The sequence below is a fragment of the Cygnus olor genome, chromosome 23, assembly GCF_009769625.2.
Source record: "Cygnus olor isolate bCygOlo1 chromosome 23, bCygOlo1.pri.v2, whole genome shotgun sequence".
Taxonomy (NCBI): domain Eukaryota; kingdom Metazoa; phylum Chordata; class Aves; order Anseriformes; family Anatidae; genus Cygnus; species Cygnus olor.
The window spans coordinates 350,009-375,733 of record NC_049191.1 but is presented as its reverse complement, the minus strand read 5'-3'; the positions used below and the strand labels follow the sequence as shown (position 1 = coordinate 375,733).

General features: G+C 41.6%; 1 protein-coding gene across 10 annotated transcripts; it reads left to right on the top strand.

Moving 5' to 3' along the window:
- Positions 1-25,725, top strand: CLIC4 (chloride intracellular channel 4). 10 transcript variants are annotated; one of them, XM_040534785.1, is made up of 7 exons: positions 2,068-2,093; positions 15,290-15,350; positions 15,514-15,623; positions 21,187-21,312; positions 22,626-22,732; positions 24,082-24,263; positions 25,048-25,725. In XM_040534785.1, the coding sequence occupies exons 1-7, from the start codon at positions 2,083-2,085 to the stop codon at positions 25,210-25,212; spliced, it is 762 nt and encodes a 253-aa protein (XP_040390719.1). In that variant the 5' UTR covers positions 2,068-2,082; the 3' UTR covers positions 25,213-25,725. The 10 variants fall into 10 exon arrangements, with proteins under 10 accessions (XP_040390720.1, XP_040390722.1, XP_040390728.1 ...); XM_040534787.1 differs by lacking the exon at positions 2,068-2,093 and adding an exon at positions 13,777-13,851; XM_040534786.1 differs by lacking the exons at positions 2,068-2,093; positions 15,290-15,350 and adding an exon at positions 1-172.

The window sequence follows — 25,725 nt, the reverse complement described above, 5'->3', positions numbered from 1 at the left end:
GGGGCCGCAGTCGCGCGCAGGGCGGGCGAGGCGAGCGGCGGAGCGGGCGGCGGCCGTCCCGGCGGGGCAGCTCCGGGCGAGGCGCGGCGAGGGGCGAAGCATGGCGCTGTCCGTGCCGGTCAACGGGCTCAAGGAGGGCGACAAGGAGCCCGTCATCGAGCTCTTCGTCAAGGTACGGGGCCCGGCCCGCCCCGGCCCCGCTCCCCTCGGGCCGCTGGGCGCCCCCCCTCCGCCCTCCACCCACCGCGGGCTCCGCGTTCCCCGCAGCAGCGGGCGCGGGGCCCCCGGGCCGCACGCGGGGTCCCGGGGCCGAGGCGCGGGGCGCTCCCCTCGGGGCGGCCGCGGGCTGCGGGCCGGGCGGGGCGGGGCTGCCGCGCACAAAAGGGGCCGGGGCCGGGGCCGGGGGGGGCGCGGGGCCGGGGCCGGGCCGGAAAACGCCCGCCCGGGGGCCGCGGGGAGCGGCGGCGGCAGCCCGGGGCAGCCTCGGCGTGGCCGAGCCCCGCGTGGCCGCGCGCTGGGCGGCGCCGTGTCGCGCCGTGTCGCTCCTGTCGCCGCCTGTCGCGGGGCTGCGCGCCCCCGGGCCCCGGAGGCGTCTCTCTCGCGCTTAGCACGACAGCGCGGAGCAGGCGGTTCGGTTTCCCCGTTTAAACGCGGTTCGGAGAGCAGCCGAGGAGCCCCGGGACGCAGCTCCCCGGTGTGGCGGCGCGGTGGGAGGCCAGCCCCGGGACCTGGGGGCCTGCCGGGCGCGGGAGGCGACGGGCACACGTCTCCTGCACGCCACGCAGGGCTTTGCCAAGAAGCTGTTAATACGTAATCTAATTTATTTAATGGTGCTCTAAAAAAGTTGACTTTTTCTCTTTTCAGACGTGTTAGTGGTGTGGAGATGCGGGACCTAGGGGAAGCATCGGGGGCAGGGTTCCAGGCCTGGTCCGGGTCCGGGCGTGAAGGCTCCCAGAGCTCGGTTAGAGCTCAACGGGACAGCAGTTGCATTGTAGGCTACTGTAAATTATTTATAGCAGTACTTCTTTAGTATAACGTGCCAGCTTACCTTCATCCAACCTAAAGTTCATTCGCTAGTTTTTTTCTTTATTTTTAAACAAATTAGAGCAGTTACTGATGGCAGAAAGATTTGGGGGCAGGGTGAATCCTTGTGGATCTGTTCAAGGAGGCTGTGTCACACTTGAGGAGTAGCCCGAAAGAAAGCGTAAAATTACTTTTCAGAAAAATGTGTTGATTCTGATTACTATTGGACCGGTAATGACGTCAGTGAATATGATAGGGAAAAAGCAGGGAACTTTTCTGTCACTCTCGGTTAAAATTTCTTTATTGGGATGGATTTAGGACGGCTGTGCCTAGGATTATCAGCGAGTACTATCTTCCTCAAGGAAGCCTTTTCCCAGTGTTATGAATGACTGCTACAAGTTGTATACTTGGCAGCCTTTGCAATAGAGTTCAGGGAAAGGGATTTATTTTTGTCTGTCTTCACAATCTTTAGGTAAAGGTTATTTTCCTGGAAAATCCTGCAGAGAAGAACACCCTCTACCCCCCAGAACACTGGCAATAGTTGTTTCATCTGGTGTTGCTACCTGTCCCATACTTTGCTGAAGCTGTTAAGTATTACTGGGATAGTGATCTCTGTAAAGCTAACAGAAGTCTTGTATGCTGTCTGACTGCCCAGATCATTGCTTCGTGCGAATGAGAGCAAAATGTTTATATTTTTCAATAGAACTAACAGAGTCTTTTTAGCAGAGCACTAGAACTTGATTTAGTCTTTTTTTTTTCTGTAAATGGGAAGCTCAGTGTCTGGTTTTGTCTGTTCTGCACAGTTTTCACCTGGCTATGGGTGAAGACCGGAAAAAGTCTGACGTTACTGAGTATTAGAACAAGACTTCCCAATGTGATAATGTTCCAAGCAGTGCATGGGGTCTTGGGTCTACTCATGCACTGTTAGTCAGCGAAGTGCTTCAGACAGAGGCGGTGGAAGGACTTCCTGACGAAAAAAGAAATGTGTGCCAAATGCCTGCGGCTGAAGGGCGGCAACTGTATGACCTGCGTACAAAGGATTGTAGCAGCCAGACTAAGATGAAACAGAGGTATGGGTTAAAGCTTGAGAAACAAACCTGTGAAGCAGGGGAAACTGCTTGGCTTCATGCCCAAAATGTTGTGTTTGAATCTTATTTAACTGTGATCAGTAACTGGGTAGGGTGGGCACAGCAAGGAGTGCGCAGACGGTGAGCATTCAGTTATGAATAGCTGTGTAGGGCTGTCTGACACACGCCGATTGCTTTGGTTTACTCAAGAAGACAGTGTAGTGTATCAGTCTGTTATAACTTGTATTTTCATCGGCTGTGATAAAGGATGTGCAGAAGTAGAATATTCAGGTAAGAAAACGTTTGTACTGTGGTGCTGGAAGTGACATGAATAACGTGTTTCTTGGTCTCATAATGTGCAACTTCAGGAGCTGTTTTGTTACAGCTCTGGTGGGCTGCCTGCAGGCTATTTTAAACTAAGTGAAAATATTTCTCAAGTCTTCTGAGAGCTGGTTAGGAGAAACTAGCGATGTATCTGATTTCATTCAGTTCCTCATATGTTCATGTGTATTATTAATAAGGGAGGTCCACTTCCATTGTCTAATGAATATTTTTATATACCCTGGTGACATTTTAGAAAAGCGAAGACTACACTGTGATGAACATGCACACAGAAACTCAGGCATTGGGATCTGAATACAACTCATATAGGCCACCTCTAATAACTGCAATTTAGTTGGTCGTGTGCGGATTTTTACTGTAAATAAAAAGTGTGTCTGACTGCTTTGGTCAAACAGAGCCACTCTTCTGCAGAAACCACAGGACAGAGCCTGTGCAGAGTAAGATGTGTACAAAGGAGGTGGGGATGGCAGCTGCCTATAGCTCAGCCTTTGGTGTTCTAGAGGGCAGCCAGCGATTGCATTCTTCTTGTAATAGCAAGGTGAAGACATGGATGATCAGTGAGTTCAGTGTTAAGGAAAAAAACAAACTCAACAAACAAGAAATTCCTAGTTGTATATCTGTTGGCAGGAGACATTCGTTTATAGTAGATGTAGGTAACCATTAAGGAATATATGGTCTTCTTCAGCTGTGTAACGTGTGTACATGTAAATTAGTTAGGCCTTGGATATCCAGCAGCTTTCAGATAGGATGTCTTTGTGAAACTGAGCACTTGTTTTGAAAATCAGATGTGAGTTGTGCTGTCTGTAGAAAAAAGCTGTGAATTCATATTTGATAAATATTCTCCTCTAAAACTCCCAGTGATTGTATCAGAAGTTTATCTACACTTCTGTATAGCTGAATTAAAGAGAAATTTGGCAGGTGAACTCTGTCTTCTGGGACCTAGGTGCAGTTTGTTCAGTTAGATGTCGAAGCCTGTGAGAGGCAAGGGGTGTGCGTGTGCCCACATAGCTAGCAGCAGACTCAATGCTAGCTCCGTGCTGGGTGAAGGAGCGCGATCTGTCTGACCTGCTAATGTGTGGGTCTGCCTTTGTTTTACGGTTGCTCTTTGCCTGTGAGTGTCTTTATGTAAGGTCTGATCTGTTGTGCTGCTGTATATTGGTTTATAACACACCATTCCATAAACTTGCTCATTGTCATTTTTTTGTCAACTGCAATACAGCTGTAAAATTAAAAAAAATAACTGGAAAGAAATAAAACTAGAGACACGTAACATTGCTTCTCAGAGATGGTGTTGTCAGGGGCAGGCTTGTCACTTGGTAATCTTATTGGATAAGTCTCTTCCTTATGTACAAGATCATCCTTTGGAGGTTTTAGTGTAATAACCTCAGCACCTGAGAACTTTCTCAGTATGCATTTGGTATGCATAGCAACATTTTACGTGTGGCTTATTTATTGTGAAGGATCCCTTTATACACTGAAGCATAACCATCTTGGTACACCTGTGCTTAACTGTGGTGAATCAGGCATTTTTCTTTGGCCAACAAACTACGTTGTTTGAATTTCTGCTTGGGAGACTTCTCATATCCAGAAACCTCTTTGTCTTTTTCAATCTGGTTGCTGATGCAGGAACCGGTGCACTTTGCACAGTATTGCTCACAGATAGAGAGATGGTCCCAAGTGTAGACATTATTTTTTTCCAAAACATTGGAAAGTAAGCTTAAAAACATCTAGCAATAATTTCCAAAGGGGTTACAGAGAGGAGTTACTTTATCTTCGTTGTGAAATTGCTTCTGCATGTCTTTCCACAGTAATAATGGTTTTATTCACTGGCATCTGCCCTCCCCTTGCCAGCGATTAGCATCTAGGCAGCTCAGGTGGTCAGGAGAACTTGAGGCTTGCTTCGCTGCTGCAGGATGCCTGTTGCTCGCGCACCTTTCCTCTGTCCCCAGCGAGCGGTCTGGCGGAGCCGCTGGGCCTCAGCTCGTCGTCCTTTGCAGCCTGCTCCTCTGCCCGCCGCCTGCAGCGGGGCTTCTGAGTCACTGGCTCTGTGGTGTTCGCAGGAGCTGTGTGCCACAAAGGCATTCTTTGAGCATAAATCCTGCTGTGAAAGACAAATCTGTCCTCAGCCTTCCCAGAAGGGAAGTGTCTCGGGCTGTGCATTGGAGGCTCGAAAGGAAAGGGGCGCCTGTGAGTTAGGACAGGTATTGCTGGAGAAGCTTTGGGATCTGGGTCCTATAGAAAGCTGGGGGAAACACACGCCAAGGGGCTGAGCAGCGTGAGCCGTGTGCTTCTGTGTTTCGGTCCAACCATCTACGTGTGTAGTAAGGAATGCACGGAAGCAGAGAAGAGTATACTTAACACTAGAGATCATACAAAAATATTTGAGGAGAATGAGAATCCTCTGGAAGGAGTTGCCTCGATGGCTGAGAAGTAGCGGGCGGATGTGAGGGCTGTTCGTAAGGTCGGTTCCACCGCTGGGAGCGCGTGGGGGGGTCCATGGGTCTCTGGGCCTTAGCGTGGCAAGCGGCCGGTCATTGTTCCTCGCGGCGTCCCTGCCCGGCCCTGCGCAGGCTGTCCTGGCCTAAGCCCGTGGAAGGAACCAGAGAGGGAAGAAAGAGCTCTTTGAGAAGTAATCCTGCCCGTCTTCTGAGGGAAAGAGGGTGGGCAGAGAAGCAGCTGGCTCTGCAGCCATCTTTTGTCACTGAACTTGTGGATTTTGAGGGCTGTGTTATCCCATAAAAGTCTGGTTTTAGGCGCCTAGCCAGGGAATCTGTTGAACTTTTAGCTAAACAGTAATCTGTCTGCTTTGGAAAGTGACTTTTGTATGCTGAGGTTGCAAGAGTGAATTTAAGTGTACATTAGTTAAAAGGGACAAGAAGAGCTGCGTGCTCTGTTATTTTCTCACTGGTGCGAGCACGTTCAGGTTCGCTTTGGAAGGAGGCGTTCATTGTGATGTGACTAACGCCAGGCCGACGTGCTTCTGCAGTGGTGCCTGCATCAGTTCCAGGTTCTGGGTGGGCTGGGCTATGTAGAATTCCCCAGGAGCTACATTTAAGACTGGATAAATGTGCTTGTCAGTATTTTATTTTTCTTTTGAAGATGTTCTCTGCTGATTAGGCCTTGCAACTGATAACCAGCTGAGCAGGGCAATTCTATAAGGCCTTAACTGGACTGTGGGAGAAAGTGAGGTGGCTTCTCCTTTAGGATAGAGGCACTTGGGACTGCGAAAACTTTTAGAACTTTCTTCAATTCAGAATACTCCTAAAATAGGTGTCAGGTACTCATTCTACTCTTCCTTTGTATTAAGAGTTTCTGAACATGTTAGCAGTTAAGACATCCCAAAACAATTATTTTGCCTTGGTATGAATTTAAATAGAGCTTTGACATCAGGGGCTTTAAGTTCTTTGCTTGAAATATTTTTTCTTTAAAAGAGAATAGTGTCTTTTCTTTTAAACTTTTTTGATTTTTTTTTTCAATTCAGGTCAAACATGCATTTGTGGCATAATCTGATTTTCAGGGCTCTGAATGCTGTTTGTTTATGCTGAAGTTAAAAGCATAAGGTAAACTGCTATTAATTACAGCTGTCTTTGTGTGCAAGTTCTCTAGGAGTTCAGACGTATTCCTTGTATTGTTGGCTAGACAAAGGACAAAGAACTTTGCACGAGGAAAGGAAATAACTGAGTTCTGCAATGAATATCCATATTAGGTATAAACTAAATATAGGAGTGTAATCCAGGAGTGAAGTCACATCTGTATATTTTCATGAGAAGAGCTGATGAGATCAGTCAGTGCTACTGGATCAGCTTCAGAGTGTTTTGGCTCTGTTAAAGAATTACTCTTTTGGCTAGACTTTGGTCTGTACTTTGGGGAGCTGCTATTTTTAAATAAAGGAAATAGTTTTTTACGTGGTTTTGTCTAAAAATAAAATGAAAGAAAGCATAAGTACATTTCTGTAGTCTTTCAAAGTGACGTTTTAGATGCCCTCGTGAGACGTGCTGTACTGGATCTTAATGAGATAAGGCAACATGTCCCGAAGGAGGAGGTTCTGCTCTGCGAATGAAGACCTTGGATACTGCTTCCCGAGGGGTGTAGAATACATCCATAGAGGTGCCTCTTAGTAAGTGAATTGCTCAGTGCTTGCACTGGAACAAGAAGCAGCAGAGGGCAAGCCTCCCACGGAACCTTCGTGTTCTAGTAGCTATAGAATAAAAATTCCAACACCAATTTTGGTCTAAGTGAATGGTTTTCCTCGCTAGAGCATTGAATGCGCTGTTAGCAGGGGGTGCAGGTTCAAAATGGCAGCTCTGCTTCAGTGAGTTTTGAGAATTCAAGCAATTTTTTCCATTTACAGGTAGTTCTTCCACGGACATTGCTGTTGATCTCCGATTTGGAGGCAGTTGTGCTTAGCTGTGTTATTTTTTTTTCAGAATTTTGAAACTCCTGGGTGAGCGCTTGTGTATCGATGTGGGACTTGTTTGGGCATTCAGCGCTGGCTCCGCTGGGGGCATCCTGCCCAGCTGGCGGCACCTCCTCGCTCCAAGAACTCAGCTGTAAACTACCATAAACGGGGCACTTTGTTTTGTCCCCCAGAAGTGATGTGTGTTCGAAGGGTTATTTGAAGAATTCTTAAAATTTTAAAATTGCACTCACGTCTTCTGAACCCCAGTAACCCAGGTTTGCTGTTCTTTCCTCTAATCTTTATAGATGCTTCAGTGTTTGGTGTGGGGGAGATCTTGGAAATGGGCATCTTGGGGTGTAGCCGAAACACTTCATTAACAAATTTAATAAGCTGGGAGAGGAAAGAAACATGTTGTGCTGAGTGGCTAACAGCATACTTGCCTTTCCTACTGTATAATTGCAAGAATGTGTCAAGCTGTCACTTAGCAGATTTCAGTGAGTTTGGTCATATTTATCTTATTTAGGTTTGTTACAACGGAATCACTTTGTTGAAGGTATTGCCATTGGAGTAAAAAGGGTAGAAGAGATGAGCTGTGAGGCTTCTGCCATTATTTAATAACTTTAATTTTCCTTATATCAGGCTAGGAGAAAGCCATGCATCTGGCTATCCACAGTAATACCAAGTTTTTGTATTCATAACATTAAGCCAATTTCTCCACTGAAGAAAATGGTGGTTAGTATTTAATGCAGGTTTCGATCTGACTCTTCATCCAGTTCTCCCAAAGGATGAATGTGGGATGATGTCTTTCCTCCTAAGAACTAGAAGGGCTTAATTAATTTCTACTGAATTATGAAGTTATTTTAATACATCATGAAAATCCCATAGCTTTTTCCAAAAGATTTATGATGAAAATTAGGTAGCAATAAGCAAGAGCTGCATGAAACTGTACGAGACAAATCTCTTAAGTATTTTGATAGGAACAGGATCACAGGGTTAAATACAGCATCATCCTAAAATGGTCAGTTGCTGCTACAGTCAAATGTCTAACACAGCAGTGGCTAATCGGAAAGGTGATGACTTAAGAGGCTGCTTGAATGGGCTGATAAACATTCCTTTCCCTGGTTTAATAGTCAGATCTCAAGTATTTACTGGGAGTTCAATTCATTCATTTATTTTTTTTTAAAAGCTTTTTGAGTTTACAGGTATATCAGCTGAAGTGGAAGTTGGATCGATTACAGATTAGGTAAAGAAGGTGCGGCTTGTCCAGAGGCAGCAGTAGCTAAGGTTGCTTTTTCCTCAGGTTGGGGTAGGTGTCAATCACCACATAGAAAATATGGGTTAATCATCTTAGGCTTTTTGTATTTACAGCTAATTCCAAGTATGAGCAATGGACTTGTGTTTTGTTTTTTTTTCCCCTATGCTTTTCTTAGGACTCCAGCTATTTAAGATAACAATGATTATCTAAATTGTTCTTTAGCACTAATTACTTTTCTGGTGATCTAAGAGTTTAAACCTAAGTTGATATAGTGCTACCAAGCTCTAAGTCTCCTTCTAAAGGTCAAACAAGGGCTTGCACAAATCAATATAGTTCATGTAGGGATAAGGCTGCGATATAGGCACTGGAAGCTTAATTTGATGCTTTCTGAGGTTGTCTGGCCTGTTTGTAAATGGATGTACGTTCTTTTCCTAGAAGATACTTTCCTATTTGTAGGTGTTGAAGGCAGAGGCAAGTTAAGCACACACCTCCTTATAAAAATAGTTACCTTCTGAGTTCAGAAGCAGTTGACTTCAAGATGAAGGTTAGTTAATGATGGATTTGGAGAACAAGATTATGTAGAAAAAGGCATGATGCAGTGGTAGTGCCTGTTTATGCAGTAGGCTCGTGATGAACAGAGGTAAATTTGAACTAATGGCTATACAACTTGTCAAACCACTGACCTCTGAGGTAATGAGAACGATGCTGGATGTTTTATTTAGAATCTTCTGAGCATCATAAAAGAATTGTGGGAGTCAGTGTGCTCATCAGAGATGTTAAATCATGTAAATAAATAAACAACAATTACAAGTTGTTGTTTTTTTTAAAAAAAAAAAAAAGCAAGAGGATATTCTTGCAATGTTTTAAGTGTTTGTTGCTTGAGCACTCTTTGATATGTCTGGCGTGAGAAGGGACCATGCTGCAAGGACTTGTCCAAAGCTGCCCCTTGGTTTGTGCTGGCGTAGCAGGGGTTGGTTGGTTGGTTGAATAATAGACCCTGAGATTTTGTTTTCATCTGCTAGTATGCCTATCCTTATAGTACTGTTCTTCAGCTTTTCCATGTTAAGGTTTGTTTTTCAGCACCCTGTTTTACGTTTCCCAGGACAGCTGCATTTGAAAGAAAGGACTCCCATAGCGGCAGGCTGTGTACCTAGAAACAATCGTTCAGCACTAAAGTTAGAGTAAGGTTTAGTTGATCACTTTCAGTGCTGCTAAGATGATGAAAATGAGTGTTTGGATTTGTTGTGCATCACAAGCAATGACCCACTGCTGCCACTAGCTATATTTTTCCAGTAACTGCAATCCGACGTTTGGTCTATATTGCAACATGGCAAGAAAGTCCTTCTAGTATTCTGAATCCTTTGCAGGTTGCAGCTGGCTTTACAGCTGTGTGTATTTTTTTCCTAGATCTGACCTTCAGTCTGTCTTGCTTATTGTGGCAGGGAACTCCTTTGGGCTGTCAGATGTCTGGGCCTCCTCTATCACAGTGTGCCAGTCCTGCGGGGCAGCGTCCCGGTACGTCCCAGCCTGATGGCCACTGCCACCGAGAGCTGGACGCGAGCTATCCGTTGTGCCTGGGGGCAAGGCGAAGGAGGAGCTGGGGGCAGAGGTGTCCCTTTGTCTTGTCATACCTCAGATTAAATGTGGCTGAACCAGATTTAGCTAGCAGCAGAGTTTGGGGCTGGATTCTAGCTTGCTGCCTGACCTGTTCTTCCCTTGAAAACAAAAGCTAACAAGTCTGGAAGCACGAGAATCCATCTAACATCATATATTACAGACAGCGCACCTTTTTTGTCTGTCCTGAGCTGTGCATCTTACCACCTCATCACCTATATTCTCTTCCTAATGGTGCCTCATTAATATTTTAGGCATTGTGATCCTTTAAGGTGTGTTTTGGCAGGCGAAGCCAGCGTGTACCTGCGACACCCTGAAGCCCGTCCAGCTGCTGAGGGCGTTACACCAGAGAGCCTCGCGGTCCTCGCGCAGACCTGGTTCCTTATGTCTTATCTGAGAGCCCTGCCCAGTCAACAGCTTGGAATTCTGTTTATCCAGCTCGGCAAGATAAAGGCGCGAGTTGCAAGGGTTTAGACTGATTCTGCCAGACTTTTCCGTATTCCTGCGTGGAACATTAAACCACTCCTGTCTGTATTCTTTCATCTCTGGGATTTTGAACTGCTGCTTGTTTTTCACTTGAATCACTTTGTTGGTTTACCTTAAACTGTTTCCTCTTAAAACACTAATCCATGTAGGATTATTAATTTGCTCATTTTTTGAATGAGCTTACTGGGCGAGAGTGATTTTTATCTGCTGTTTTGAGGTAATGGGTATATATCATGCTGTTTTCTCTTGTAGTTTTCCCAGCAGATTTTTTTATTAGTTAGAACTGAAATAGAGATTGCTTTTTATTTTTTTTCTTTTTTTTCCTAGTCTGTTTACTTGCTTTTGAACTTTAATCCTCTAGACTGAAGTTCAGTTTTCTTGTTCAGAGCAGTGGGACGTTATTGGGGGGTGTAACTAGCTTCGTCACTTGTGTTTTTTGCCTTTTTATTCCCCTCAGGTAATATTCTGTGATGTGTTTCTAAATTGGATTTTTCCTTCTTCAACAAAACTTTTTTTCCCTCTTCTTCCTGGTATATCAAATCTGGGAAAAATTGCTTTGATAGCTTTTCATTCCTGAGGGGGGGTGGTCTACTGTCCTGCCCTTTCTTTGCCTTTATTTACATAGGCAGAGACTGAACTGTATTGCGTTTCTCATCAGATGCACTTTGACTTTACTGTTATTCCTGCAGTCATTTGATGCAATTTGGGAAACTCATAATATACTCCTTTTAAATGGTTGCTGTTGGAAATGATTTTGCAAGCCTTCAGGACCAAAGATTTCTAGAATTCTGTTTTACTCTCAAGTCTTTTAGATGTATGCTATATAATGAGGGCTTTGGATCCTTTTGAGTGTTTCTTTTCTTGTCTGTCAGTTTCTGTTAGTCTTGCAGTAAACTTCAGTGCTACCTTGATAAAGTAAATGCGTGCAGGTCATTGTGTTGGGGGTCAAGTTAATTTTTATGCTCTTGTAAACACAAACATTTCACAATTTTAATTGATTTTTTTTTTTTACTTCTGTTAGCTTATTTAGCTGTTAGAAAAATGTACAAGTACTTAGACTCTCTATTTTTTGGGGAAAGATGATCTAATTTGAATGAAGTCACTGCTTTGGGGAAAGAGAAAGGAAGTGGCTTCTGCGCTGGCTGGATCAGCTGAGCTGAGCCTTCCGGGCAGTGGGATAAGCAGATTTTTTTCTTCAGGTAGCTGGTACTCTTGCATGATCTGAGGTACTTGACATTAGAAGTTGCTAGTTGTTTTAAGTTTGTGGGCTATGATAAATCAAATTGTCTTCTCAGGAAGCATACTGGTTTGTTTTACTGCCTTGTGACTCTTCTGCTCTTAAAAGCAGCCCAGTTCGTCATACAGTCCTGTCCACTGCGTGCTGCAGTGGCTGCCCAGCCCTTTCTCTGCCTCGCACCTGACAAGTAACGTGAGGTCCATTTTGCCATCTTCTCAGGTATTTCTTACTTGCGGTCAGTTTGGAAGGTAACACAACTTCGTTCAAGTCAGCTGGATGTCTTTAGCTTCTCTGTATAGAATTAGTATAGTCTTGTTGAAGTAACAAATAATCTAGACTGATCTTCGTATAGAGAAGTCAACGTTTAATATTCAGTCTGATGGTGCTGAGGATTAGAGGCTGAGGACTAGAGACTGAAGATACCATGGTATATTGTGGCCTGAATTAAAAGACCAGGTAATGCCAAATTTCTGGCTTCTAACAGCAAGCTCGAGAAATGACTGTTGTATAATAATCCCCTGCATGACTAGTCGTGTGGAACTTCAGAATATTCTTGCAATATTTAAAGGTACTTTACTGCCGACACAGATACGTATTCCAGGGGGAAGATCAGTCTGCACTGACTCTGACAGAGACTCAACAACTACCAAACTTGTCTCCCTCCAGAGAAAAAGTTCCGTGTGCAACTGAAGGAGAACAATGTGCTGCACTGCCAGCGCGGTGCCGCTCTTGATGGCGGTTGTAACAGATCTGGGCTGTGGCTCTCAGTGCATCAAATACAGGAAGATAAAAAACGGGCCTCTCGGGCAAACAGTTACATAGCAGAATTCCTTGGCGCAAGAGCATCGAAGCCAGAAGTTTCTTGGCGTTCTGACCGCATTCCTTTTCCAGTATGTGCTCAGAATAACTCGGGACTTTTTGGAGCAGAAGTGGGACAAACTTTTGAATGTAGATATAAAAGTCTATGCTCAGTTTAGCTGTTTGGTTGCAGCTTTGAAAACACATTAGGTTTTGATAAAATTGCTGTTTAGTAGGGGGCTGTATTCCTTTTTCTCTGATTTAAAGTAATTAAAAAATCTGTAATGCTTAAACAAAAGCAGATGCTATTGATTATGTTGTTTGTTCATTTTGAATGTTATGCTTATATTGAGAGAGAGGAAAAGTTTCTGTACAAGTTGGTGGTACAGCATAAATGCATTTGACCTTTTTTGGTCCTCATAAGAATTGCTTTGGGTTCGTTAGTGGGCTTCAATGAAAGCCACAGTTCTGTGCTATGCCTTAAAGTTTGATCTATTTTTGTTCAGTTCTGTGACTTCAAAGTGGTTTTGTTTTGGGTTTCAGATGACTAAGATTGCATTTGTAGTACAAGCAAAAGTGCTTCCTGAATTTGAGATTGCTTTATTCCAGTCACAGTTCTTTAATCTTCCACTGGAAATGATAAAGCTCAGTGGTGGAATTATATTACGTGAAAGAAGACGTGGGATGTATAAGACAAGACCTCTGGCAATGTGGTGTTGCACCAGCTCTGGTCGTGAGGTCAGAAGCGCTGAAGGAAATGAGAGCAAGGAGAGCTGCTCCTGGCTGCTGCGGGTGGCAGCCCCGGGAGCCCCCTGGGGACGGCGGCGTCAGCAGCCGCTGCGAGGTGCCGAGGGGATGGCCGTACGGTCTCGGTGTTGCGCCTTGGTAGACGCCCATATTCTCTTTTACGGTAAACATGTGGTGGCTTTTCCACATGAGGAAGTGGAGTACAGCGTAACAGAATGGGACATGCCCACCTGTGTTGTTCCTGCCTGTGCCTTGGTTTACATAGCATTGGTGAAGTTGGTGTAAAACTTGAAGATGGGGATCGATTCTGAATCAAAGAATCGTTTCTGCTTGAGAGTATGAATTAGACGGGGCAGGAAAATATATATATTTACTCAGATGGGATGAGGTGGTATCTTTTTCAGTATTGTTTTTCAAAGGAGGTGATTTTGCACGTGTTGAAGGTGTTTTGGGGGGGAAGTAAGCAAGTGCAAATCTACATTGGCATAATTCAACTGCAGAAAGTGTCTGTTCCAGTGTAAACACAGTAACCACTTCAGGGGAAAATTCTGAAATATACACTGCAATCTGGAGGGATGGGCATTGTGGTTAAATATTAACACCCATAAAAACATACAGCTGTTGGAAATACACTGCAGAGCGAGCTCTTCCTTCATGTTAGCATGTTGTGAAGTAGGAACGCGGTCATCCATACGTAGCAGCTACAATCCTTTCAACGGTTATGTGCTCAATAGAAAATCGTGTGTTGAGCAGTATAAAGCAAAATGGCCAGAGTAACCAGACTGACTTTTTTCTCATTTCAGTAGGTGCTTTTAGAATTTAGGCTCCCAGACACTGAGAAGTCATGTGCCAGCTTTGAAGACAATCTAATACTGTTAATTAGGTACCAGTTTTATTTCCTTTCCCAAGAAAATGGAGGCAATTTGTAACTTAGGCAAAAAACAAACAAAAACAACCTGCCAACTTTTCTCCTTTCTAACCTTCATTAGTGAAACTAGTAAATGTTTGAAGAAAAATGGCTCCATATATTCTCCACAACAAAGCATAAACTTGAGGTATCATAAGTCGTGAATCCTCATGTCCTGATATGTCTAGATGGCTTATCTGTGGAAAGCAGTTGAGTTTTTAAAAAAATAAAATAGCTTTTTGAATTTAAGACACTTTCTCTGAAAACCTTTTTCCCAATCTTTGAAAATCCTGCTGTTAGTCCTTTTAACTTGCTCAGTCTTTCTTCATTCTCCCCACTGGGCCCCCTGCTCAGTGCATGGCTGGGAACTGGCAGAGAATTGAAGAAAAAACAATTCCTTTGCATGAGTGCCTAAACTTTTTTTTTAAGATGGATCTCTACCAGTCAATGCCCAGGCCTTGTACTCAGCCCTTCCAGTTGTGACTATGCAGTGTGTAGTAAACATAATTGTCCTGTGTACTTTCTCAGAGGAGTACAGCCAGCATATTTTACAATGTGTTTTAAAGCCGTCTAGGGAACAGGTAATAGTAACAATGAAAGGATTAGCTTGGTCTTGAGAATTTCATTGATTAAAATTATTCTTGGAAATATTCTAATAATAAGCAAGATTCTATAATTTTTTAACATAAAGTACATGTCAAGATAATCTGACATACGCAGTCTTAAGAATGAGTCGATTTTCTATTCAAAAGCTCAATTTTTTTAACAGGATTTGAGGTTTCCAATGTCTAATTCTAGCCTACTTTAATACTAAAATCTTCCAACTCAGCAGTACGTACTTCACTGTCAGAGCAATCATGAGATGCATGCCATCGCTGGGTGCCCTGTCTGGCCTACTGTTGTTATGCAATAGACCTTTGTTGTAGTAGGACAAAGGCTTGTTGATAAATTGCCTATAAAAACTGTCTTTGGAATATTACTGTTTTGGCAGCAAAGTCCCTATGTACTTAGTTACGTCCTTCCTTACAGCACCTGCAGTACAATAACGTTTCGTAGCTCCTGGTTGCGGTTGTCTCAGCAGGCCTACACAGTGTGATGAGCAGTAAATTGGAAGATGACTGTAGTTAATTATCTGTGCCTTGTAGAAGAAGGCATAAAGAATAAATCCAAAGAACCATATTGACTTTGGAGAACTGAAGTCAAAAGTGTGGCTTTTGTTAATTTCACTGTAATGAAATCCTAGTTATGTCTGCTACAAAAAAACATCACTGGAAGGTCCAGGTATAAAAAACATGGAAACAAAATGACATGGAAGTCCAGGCATACTTTCCCGGTATAGGAAATGCATTTACATATTCTGAGGGTGCTTATCTTTATGCATTATATGGAGGTGCCATCAGGATATCTGTTCCAGGTGCATCGGCTGGACTTTGAGAAGAAAAGAGTGTTCCTGCAAGATGACACTAGGTTTGACTGTGAGTCTGTTGCATCTTTAGAAGAGCTAGTGGTGTGAAGACAGTACAGGCAATAGAGTTTGTGTTTTGTTACTGTCTTTAAGTAAAGATCTTTAGTAATTGTGAGCGCGTGTAGATGGCACAGTTCTATCCTCTAATAGTCATGCTCTGTTCTCTTCTGCAGGCTGGCAGCGATGGTGAAAGCATAGGAAACTGTCCTTTTTCTCAGAGGCTGTTCATGATACTTTGGCTGAAGGGAGTGGTGTTTAGTGTCACAACAGTTGACCTGAAGAGGTAAGAAATATTTGGTTTATCTGAAAAGCAACAGTACAGTTGGTAGAACAAATACTTGTTAGCAGCTTCTAAATCTCGCATGTCTTATTTTCCAAAATTTAAAAAAAGTCCTCAAATCCTAAGCGACAGCCTTAATGTAAATGCTATAAGCAGTTGTAATCAAAAAGAATTGGTCCGATAAATTCTGTTGAATTTGATAAACGATGCTCTTCTGTAAAACTAAAAACTGACATGAAGAATCTTATAACTGAATACTGAATCTTACTAACTTCACATTGAGACCCCACAAGTAGAGACTGGCAGATGAGTATTTTAGATCAACAAATCTTAGATCAAATCTGCAATGAATATTGGATAACTGTCACAAATAATGTGCAGACTACTCCTCTCCCTAAAGATTTTAAGGTAGTATTGCTTATTATGCATAAGAATAAATGTCACAATGCTGCATGTCACCTAAACTATAACTTCGCTATCTTTGAAGTAGTGGATGAGAAGGATGAGACGTGAATCCAGGAATCTCGATTTCCTAAGGTTGGATGTACTTTTATTAGAAGCGGCACTGCTAAATTCAGCAGAGGGCTTGTATTTGTTTTTGCTGTGAAGTAATGATTTCAAAGCACTCATGTGATGTTAGTCACTGGACTCTCTGGAGAGAGTAGAGGCTGCTAGTGCTTGCAAATCTTATTTTCAGAAATAAAGCCAATAGAAATACACAGCATTCTCCAATGAATCAAGTGTAAAATCTGTAAACTTTCCTAGGATTAACCTCTCCACTTTTAACTTTTTTTGAAGGAGGTTACTTGTTTTGCTTTTTCTTCAAGAAATAACACATCCTCTGCTGTCCCCCTCCATTTTGACTGACAATACTGCTTTTTAGTATACCAGTGTTACCTAATTCTCAGTTGCCAGCATTGAAGTGGCAGCGAGTGTTAAATATTTCTATGTGCAGTAAGACTGAGGCAGACCCCTCAAACAGGGGTAAAAAGCAGCTTTTGTAAATTGTTTGCATTTGTAGCAGCTTCAAGATTTTCTCTGGCTGATGCGGGATATTACTGCAAACATAAATATTGCTGCCAGCACACACAAACCAAATATATCATATCTTCCGTGTAGCACTGCATGTGGTTTGTGGAAACCTCAGGAGCAGAGCTTGTACTTGTGTGTTGTTTATAGGTTTTGGATCTGCTTTACTTTTAATGATGGCGTTACTTAACCTTTTGCAGTCATCTGGGGAAAAATTAGAAAAAGGTTAAAAGAACTGTTTTATACTTTGAAGCATTAGTACTGCTGAACTAGTTTTGAGAAATATCATTAAAATGCCAAAGAACCCTATTGAATTGGTTTATTTGGGTTTGTTTGGCAACTTTGAGTTGATTGGATGGGGGCACGTTGGGATGTAGAACTAATGTTTAGAATTAAAATTGCTTGCAGATGTTTAAAATTGTCCTTTCTTACACAAGAGAGAGCTTTCTTTCAGGTTTTCTTTTTTATGTTGGGAAGGGGAAAACACAAAGTGAGTTCAAAATTCAAAAAAAACGCACAAGAATAGGTCAAATGAACTCTATTTTTCCTAGCACACTGGTGAAGGAAAATAAGGACCGTTGAAGCTAATTCAGATTTGAATAGATGATGATGCAAACTTGATTCCTTGTAGGCTTTGAATAAAGTTTCAGAAGAAAAACAAACAAACAAAACAATGTTCTGAATTGTCTAATATCTAGTTGTAGTCTAGTGTAGCTTGCAGAACGTGAAGTTCAGCAAACTGCTCAAGTGGAAATGTTTTATGCTGGTATTTTTACCCCGTTAGCATTACCAGAATGATTATAGGTGCTAGTTTTTGCCCTTCTAATATTTCACAGGGAACTGATTTCACAAGTTCACTGTTCAAGCCAATTATTCTCTTCTTTTTTTTTTTTTCCCCTCCTGTTATAGTAAAGACACAAACTTGTTCAAGATTCTGGGTAGTAACGTTTTATCATTTGCATTTATTTTACTAGCCAAGAAAACAGGTTTACTTGCAAAGCATGTGTTTCAGGCTCAGTGTAATTTCTGTTCAGCAGTTAGACAAGCTCCGTTTGCGAGGCTTAAAAGGTCAGGGTTGGATACAAAAGTTCACAAGTTAATACTTCGGGACACAGGAAAGAATGAGTCTGTTTTGATTGACTTTATGGCATGTATTTTTCCCTTCCATGCTTGCATTGAGCATCACACTGTGCTAACAAACGTTTTGCAGTCCTCAGCTCTACTTTTAGGACAAAATATGCACATAGGCAAATGAAGAGGGAAGCACAGCTCTTTCAAAGAAGTAATGCATTTCTTGCTTCTGTTCAGCCAGACAGAGACTTTATTCTTTCCCTTCGCAGAAGCAGCATTTCAGTGCTCAGAGATCTGACTTGTTCTGGTGACTAGAGCAGTTACAGTACGTAAACCAGTCACAGGACGTTGTTGGGCTTGTCATAACGTTCAGGGCCGGGTTGCGTTCAGTTAAGTTTTGAAATCCTATTTTAAACATCTTGATTGTGTAGTTTTACAATTATGTTGACAGACAACGATTAAATAAAGAGATTAGTAAATATTAAAGGCTGCCCAGAGGTGAATGCAACTTCAGCAGTGTACAATACTGCTTAGGAACTGGAGATGGGTTTCTTGTGTGTTTTTTTTTTCCTTGCTTTTTTTTTTTTGCCAAGTTAACTCTTCAGGCACTCGTTTCAGTACTTTTCTAACTTACACATCACAGTAGAGCATATTACATTTGGGGGATGGCTTTTGTCTGATCCTCAAGAAATTACTGAAACACTGATTGTTATTCTGGCTTGTGGAAAGCCACAAGATGTTTATAGCTATTCTGTAGCTGAGCTCTGATGTTAAAGAGTTTGCCCATTTAATTAGCTAGTGATTAGGTAGTGATAGGCAGATATTTAAGTATGTGGTCCTACCTCCAAATACCTCAGCAAACTTTAGGGCAGGTACTAACTATCCTGGAATTGCTTTAAACTGCCCAATTTCATATCTGAAGTAAACTTCACTATATATTTTTAATGCTGTTCTTTGTTAAGGGAAGTTGTGCTCACAACCTTTTAAGGATATTCCTGTGTACTTATGGTGCTCGAGAAGCTGCGGCTTTTATGTGGTAACCAGGGTTTGTTTAATGTCTACTGGCAAGAGCAGCAAACTGGAAGTCAAAGCCAGTATTAATGTCTAGGCTTTGGCTGTGGTATGTTAATCTCTGCTGTCTTTGAAAGATGCAGATGGTGTGACTGGAGTGGCGGGGAGGGTCAATAAAATGTTCTGGTATCCTTGAGATGCACTCTGATTCTCCGGAAAACTTCTTTGTTTAGTTCATTAGACTAGTCTGCTTCTGAAATTAAATCTTTCCTTTGATAGTATTAGTGCAAATTTGGAGGTCTTGTCTGTGTTAGTTTTTAAAGTTACGTTCCTTTTGAGGAATGTTATCTAGGCAAGATGCAAAATTGGAAGTGAGCCACAATGACTTCCTATAATTGTTGTGGGTTACAAAGCTGTATTTAAATGAAGTGTTAAGCTAAGGTTGAAGCATTAGCCTATGACAGACTTTAAATCCTAACAGTAAGAGGGCAATGACAACTCATAGTGAGAAGTAACTTCTTGGAAGCTTAACAATTGATTGAAAATGGTTAAATTCTTGTATTAACATCTGACTTCTGTCACCTGGCTAAAAGCAGGGAAGTTAATTTTCTTAAGTATGAAAATCCATTTTCTCAATCAGGTTTTACATGTTCAGCCAAGTGCTCATAGCTGTCCTAAGTGCCGCTTGGCACTATATGCTATTGCTGTTTCCCCTGCTTCAAAGGTTCAGCAGTGGGCAGGACACGAAGTCCTGGCAGGGGATCTTAATCTTGTAAGAACTTAGAAGCTAGGTTTCCACAGGACAGACTTGTACCTGTGTGTGTGGACAGTTCGAGTGCTGTCCCTGGAAGATGCTTTCCCGTGCCGACCTGGCTGGCCGTGGCTGTGTGGCGGGGCTGGTTTCCCTGCCCTGTGTGGTCAGGAGGCTTTCCAGTACACAGCAGGTCCGGCTCCAGAGTCACGGCCGCACTGTGCAAAGCACAGACCCAGTTCAAGGGTGATGCTCTAGCTTAGATTTGTTCAAATAGTAACGAAGGGGTAACTTTGTCTTGGCAAACTTTCTGCTGGGTTTGGGTATCGTTTGTTGTTCCTCGTCCAGCACATTACCAAGAGGTGGTAGTCGTCCTCTAGCGGGTGCTCTGGTTAACTTGCCAGAAATGTAGGTGCACCCTTGTGCCTCCACTGTCAGATATTAGTACACAGGGGTGGTTTGAGGGGCTAGGAATTGCATGCTGCCCTTTAAAATGTGAAAAGGTTCTTCAAGCATTCAGTATTTGTTCTTCTGATAGTCTTCTGAGCTGTAGTCAGTAGCTTCATCAGAGGGAGGTGCTGCTGCTGTCGTGCCAAGCGGTACTGTAATTTTACTTCTGCCTACACTGAGACTGCTGCAGTTATCATGGGACTAACCAATAACATAATGGTTTACCGGGAGAAAAAGTGCAGTTTTTTAGTCTGTTTTGGATTCTACAGCTTCTAATGAATCCACATCACATTACGGAATTGACTCCAGCTTTGCATGTAAACCTGCTGCTAAGGCATATGTGAGAGCTTTACATTAAAGAGTAAGTTAGGCATTTAGGGGTGAGTGAGTAGTTAGGTGTGTATGTGCAGCTGACATACAGACCCCTAAATTAATGCCTGTCACTCGTCACTACAACATCAAGGCCCACTAGAGGAGAGAAGAGCAAATTGCGTATGACTGGCTTAGCTTGGTAAGAATTGGTATAAAAGGAGATGGAGTCGGGTCTTCCAATAGCAAGAGGTATCACCAAAACTGACTTGCGTGGAAATGTGTAAGTATCTTAAGCGTGATTCTGTGTTTCTGTTGGGTCTTGTTATGGTAATATCATAGATTCTCCTCCCCTTGTCTAAGTTTGCTGATATTATTTGTAATTTTTTTTTCCACTGGAGGAAGCTGCAGGTGTCATTTTTAAACATGATGCTTAAGCACGTCACCTTGTCTAGAGTTGGAGAGTGGGTGCAAGTAGATGGCTTATACGTGGTGCTCTTTCTGCATTGCTTATTTCCAGAGAAGCCATGTGTAATGGGGGAGGATTATCACTGATAGCAGATTACACTCTATATAAGCTCTGTACTGCATATGTTGGGAAGGAGGGAGTGTGTATGTATTGGGGGGTGGTAATAGTACATATCACCTAATTCCAGCCACACTATTCAACATTATACAATTGACTTGAGGAAAAGTAGGTAACCATAAGGTAGGAGAAAGCAGTAGCACTTTAATTGTTAAAGCACTTTAATTGTTAAAGAAAATATTCAAAATATTAATTAAGTGTTAAACTTCTTTTTTAAAAGAAAACTGGTGATATATTTTCTGAACTGCCAAGAACTGGAAAACCTCACACACTGCTTTTGAGATCGTATCTTTGAAAGATAGGGTAATGCGTGTCCCAAGCTTACTTTTGTATTTGTATTTGTTTGTATTTCACCCTAGAAAACCAGCAGACCTTCAAAATTTGGCTCCAGGCACTCATCCACCCTTTATAACTTATAATGGTGAGGTGAAAACAGATGTGAATAAAATTGAAGAGTTCCTGGAAGAAGTTTTGGCTCCACCAAAGTAAGTTTTAAAATGATGATTTCTCACCTTAGATTAGATGGAGTGTTCTCAGAGGGATTTTCTGCACTAGTTAATAAGTTCTTCAGCATCAGTAAACTGCAGCTTAGACTTCGGTAATAGCTTGGAATTCTTGTTTGTCATGCCTTTCCTCCCTCCAGCTCTTCCATCTTTTGTATTAAAAGACATTTACTTATTTTAAAATTGTCCTTTCTTAGTCCTGTCACCCTTCCTGTTACCTGAATTTTTTCAGACTAAATGACTTTTCCTTTTGATGACTATGTCAGGCCATTCTGATGATGTGTCCAAATACTGTAAATTAAGATGAGCCTGTTATACAAAACTTAGCCCTGACTCAGTAATGAACCATAGTAGAAACTGATTTTTAAAATATCGCCTCCTTTTGGAGGCTTGTATGGGCAGTCATTCTTCTAGAAGTAAGGTGTTATTTAAGCTTCTAAGAACTTGTCATTTTCTTGTTCTCACCAGGAATATCAGCGAAACTTTGTATTTAATACTATTTTTTTCATTATTCTTTCCAGCTTTTTATAAGCAGATCAACAGTTTGTAATTGTACAGAAATGATTGCTAAAAGCAAATTGGAAATATTTTTCTAAAAATTCCTTCATATTGGGCATAATGATGAAACCTGGAGATAGAGTATTTACTATTTGGAAAGTGTAGTTGAAAATACTGAATGTTTCTTGAGATAATTAAATAAAACAGCACAAACATGGGAAACGTGTTTGAGGTTTCTCTAAACTGTTTGCTTTCTTTTACCTCAACTGGGAGACAATGGCAAAATGCAGACACCGTCTTTAGCAGAATGAACTGTTCTGTTTTTAAAGCTTGCAAGACTACTTTTTGTTGAAAGGTTTGGGGTTTTCTGGGACAACTGACATTAACCTGGAAAAAAAATATCTCCTGCGAACAGAAAATGGGCAAGAGTATATTTCATTTTGTACCTGTTTGATCTGCCCTGTTGGCAACACAGCTATGCTAGAATAAAGGAGCTTGTTCTTGTTGCTATGGTCTATTTCAAACACTGTGCTTAAAGCAAATGTCTGAATCAGAAGGCAGAAACATGCTTTGGTTCTCCTCTGATAAGTTGGATTTAAAAATCTTGAACTTAAATAGAAGTGTGTGATAATACACATAAGAAGCAAGTTCCCCACATAAATCTGAAAATGGATAAATCGGTAAATGTGTGTGATATAGAATCTTTTTTTTAAAAAAATGTCATTTCATGCTAGTTAATATATGATGATCGTCATTCTGCTGAATATGCTGTAGATCTATTTCTTTTTACTTCTTAGGTACCTAAAACTTTCTCCAAAGCACCCAGAATCAAACACTGCTGGAATGGATATATTTGCCAAATTTTCTGCGTTTATAAAAAATTCTAGACCAGAGGCTAATGAAGGTACGTCACTGGGGGCTGATAGCCGTACTTGCATTACTGTATATTCTTGTGTTGTTCAGAGCTATGTGAAGTGTCTCACTCTTCAAGATCAAATAGTTTATTTCCCAATAAGACTGGGGAAAAGGATGGAAACATGAAGAACTTTAAAGCTCTTTGTGTGTCTTGTGCCCCTGCTTAGATTCTTATACTAAGCATGTCCTTCTATGTATGGCAGAGGAGATTGGTTGAAGAGAGGGACATCACTCCATTCTTGCACCCCTTCAAGTCTCTTGAAGCTTGTTTTAAAAAGAATCATTCTGTCCACTTACTCTTCTTATAAGCAGGATATTTTAGTAGGGTGTGCATGTGTTGTACATGTCCCTAACATTGAAATTTCTCTCTGCAACAGCCATTCAAAAGTCTTGAACTAAGTAGTAATGATTTTAACATCCAGAACCGAATTCCATGCAGAGTTTGTACCATGCCTCAGTGACAGAGTTATAGTCCAGTTGATGAGGTTTTACTGCACGCTTGATATTTGACTTTTCTGTGACTGAGTGCTCCTATTCACACTGATGAATTGAGCTTAGTTCATGTCAGTTTCTGTAAAGAATTAAGACACTTCTGTGTGGAGAGAACATAGTAGATGGAAGGTGTGAGGTTAATAAGAGAGAAAGAATGTTCAATTAGGACTTTAAGTCATTCAGTACAAGTCTTTTCTGGTCAATGTAGTTTGAGGGAAAACTTCATTCAGGGAATCAGAATGCCTTTCTGCTCTATTTCAGTCAGAGAGCTCCAAAATATTTGCAAACATTCTTAATGAGAAATATTTTTTGTTTTTATGGGTTTTGCTGCCCTCTGCTGCTGTGTTTCAAAAACCTAGGTAGTCTGCATGCTTAGTCGTGCCTCTTAGCTGAGCATGTGACGTTAAATAGATTAGGTAGCTTAACTTAATTCTAATTAGAATTTAAGCCAGTTAGGAAGAGTTTTAAGAAACTGACATAAGCCACTTTTTAATCCAAAAATAAACATTTGTGAATAGTCTTACAGTGTTACAAATTAGTGCAAGCTTGTATATAAACTAACTTTGAGATAACCTGTATCAGTGTGATATTTAAGAGATTCTAGTTCTGTTTCGTTGTTACTAGCGTTACAAGTGACTGCAATTGCAGTTCCAGCAGAGGTGTTGTCGCCAAAATTGTGCAAGGATTAGAAATCCTTCATTGTATAATCTCTTCTGGGTAGCACAGTGATGTGGATTTCGTATTTCAGGTCTGGTACCAGTATCAATATCCTAAATGTTAATTTGCTTTGAAATTTGCTTGCTGTGGTTTGGCTTTTTGTTCTTAAAGCTATTCCTTCCTCAACAGCCTTAGAACGTGGTCTCTTGAAAACCCTCCAGAAACTGGATGAGTATCTGAACTCTCCTCTTCCTGATGAAATAGATGAAAATAGCATGGAAGATATTACAATTTCTACTCGCAAGTTTTTGGATGGCAATGAGATGACACTAGCAGACTGCAACCTGCTACCCAAACTACACATTGTCAAGGTGAATGACTTGTATGTAGTTACGTGACAATTAAGGAAAAAAATGCTTATAGTCTATAACATTCTGGAGTCCAACTCATTTCAACCATGCTCCCATGTAAATTTAACTGCAATATTAACAGTACATGAAGGTACTGTTCACAAAGGCTTTAGGGGTAGAGCAGCTGAATTCTATGAAGGCATGAACCAATAGACAAGTCAGGTAGTAGATGATACAGTGGGACAAGCTAAATCCCATTTTACTGCACTGACCAATATGGTCGCAGGAGGAAGTTGGAATACATAAATGAATGAGGTAGAAGAAGGAAATTGAACATCGTGTGACCAGGTAATGTTGAAGTGGATGTCCTCTTTTACAGGTAGAGAAAACTGCTCTAACAGTAACAGTGTAAACAACTCGATGCAGGAGAAAAAAAAAAGGCAAGTCAGAGGTCTAGAAAGGAGGAAGTAGCACAGGATAACTACAGGAGTGAAGATGTGCCTATGTAGTCATGGGTTGGTTTCTTTTCACTCACTCAAGTGATCTTTGACAGTTTTGTACTGCAGATGGAGCCATAGATTAAGCTTTTGCCTGGATACGGAAGTATTTACTTTGGCGAGGACAGAATTAAAGACTACATGAGGCAGTATGCTGCCAGGTCCAGGCATATCCCGGAGGGGCAGGTTCTACAGAATCGAGAAGTGACTCTGAGCATGTTGGAAGGGTAACATAGCAAGAGAGTGACGAGGGATGAAAAAGTTTTTTATGCTGAAATATATACATTTATTATTTTCTTTTGTTCTAGGTGGTGGCCAAAAAATATCGCAACTTCGAGATTCCCAAGGAAATGACAGGGATTTGGAGATACCTGACAAATGCTTATAGCAGGGATGAATTCACCAATACCTGTCCTGGAGACAAAGAAATTGAAATAGCTTACAGTGATGTAGCCAAGAGACTCACTAAGTAAACAACACTTGCAAAAGAGATGACTTCTTACGTATTCCATAACAATGCTTCTAACAGACTGCTCTTTTCATATAAGATAGCAATTTTTTTGCATGAACTTGCAGTTATTCAAAGTTAATGGTGGATAGACCAGGTACAGTAATTACCTAAAGTTTGCAGACTTAATTATAGCCTTGTTTTTCCTTACCTCTTTTCATAGCAAGTCTGAATATCATTAACGCAGTTATGTTAACGTTGCACTGGGATAACTCTAGATTCTTTAACATGAAGAGTTACCTTGCCCCTGCTACTTTTCCTTGCAAACATTTGGTCCCTGTCTATGAATTGGTCTAGGATACTGTCTTGCTATATGGTACCAGGAATATTTATGTATTTTGGAATTTATTGCTTTTCCAGAAGATTTATACACAGTTGTCATATCTACAACACGTTGAACTGTACCTGTTCATCTATCCTCTTTGCATATAGAAGGGAACTTACCCAGAAAAGACATTTGCAGAATATTTGGCTTTTT

Bases quoted from the DNA above. Each gene is read 5' to 3' on its own strand.
- CLIC4 (XM_040534786.1), top strand. From the start codon at position 101: ATGGCGCTGTCCGTGCCGGTCAACGGGCTCAAGGAGGGCGACAAGGAG. The intron at 173-15,513 runs GTACGGGGCCCG...TCTCTTCTGCAG, and splicing joins TCATCGAGCTCTTCGTCAAG to GCTGGCAGCGATGGTGAAAG. The intron at 15,624-21,186 runs GTAAGAAATATT...ATTTCACCCTAG, and splicing joins ACAACAGTTGACCTGAAGAG to AAAACCAGCAGACCTTCAAA.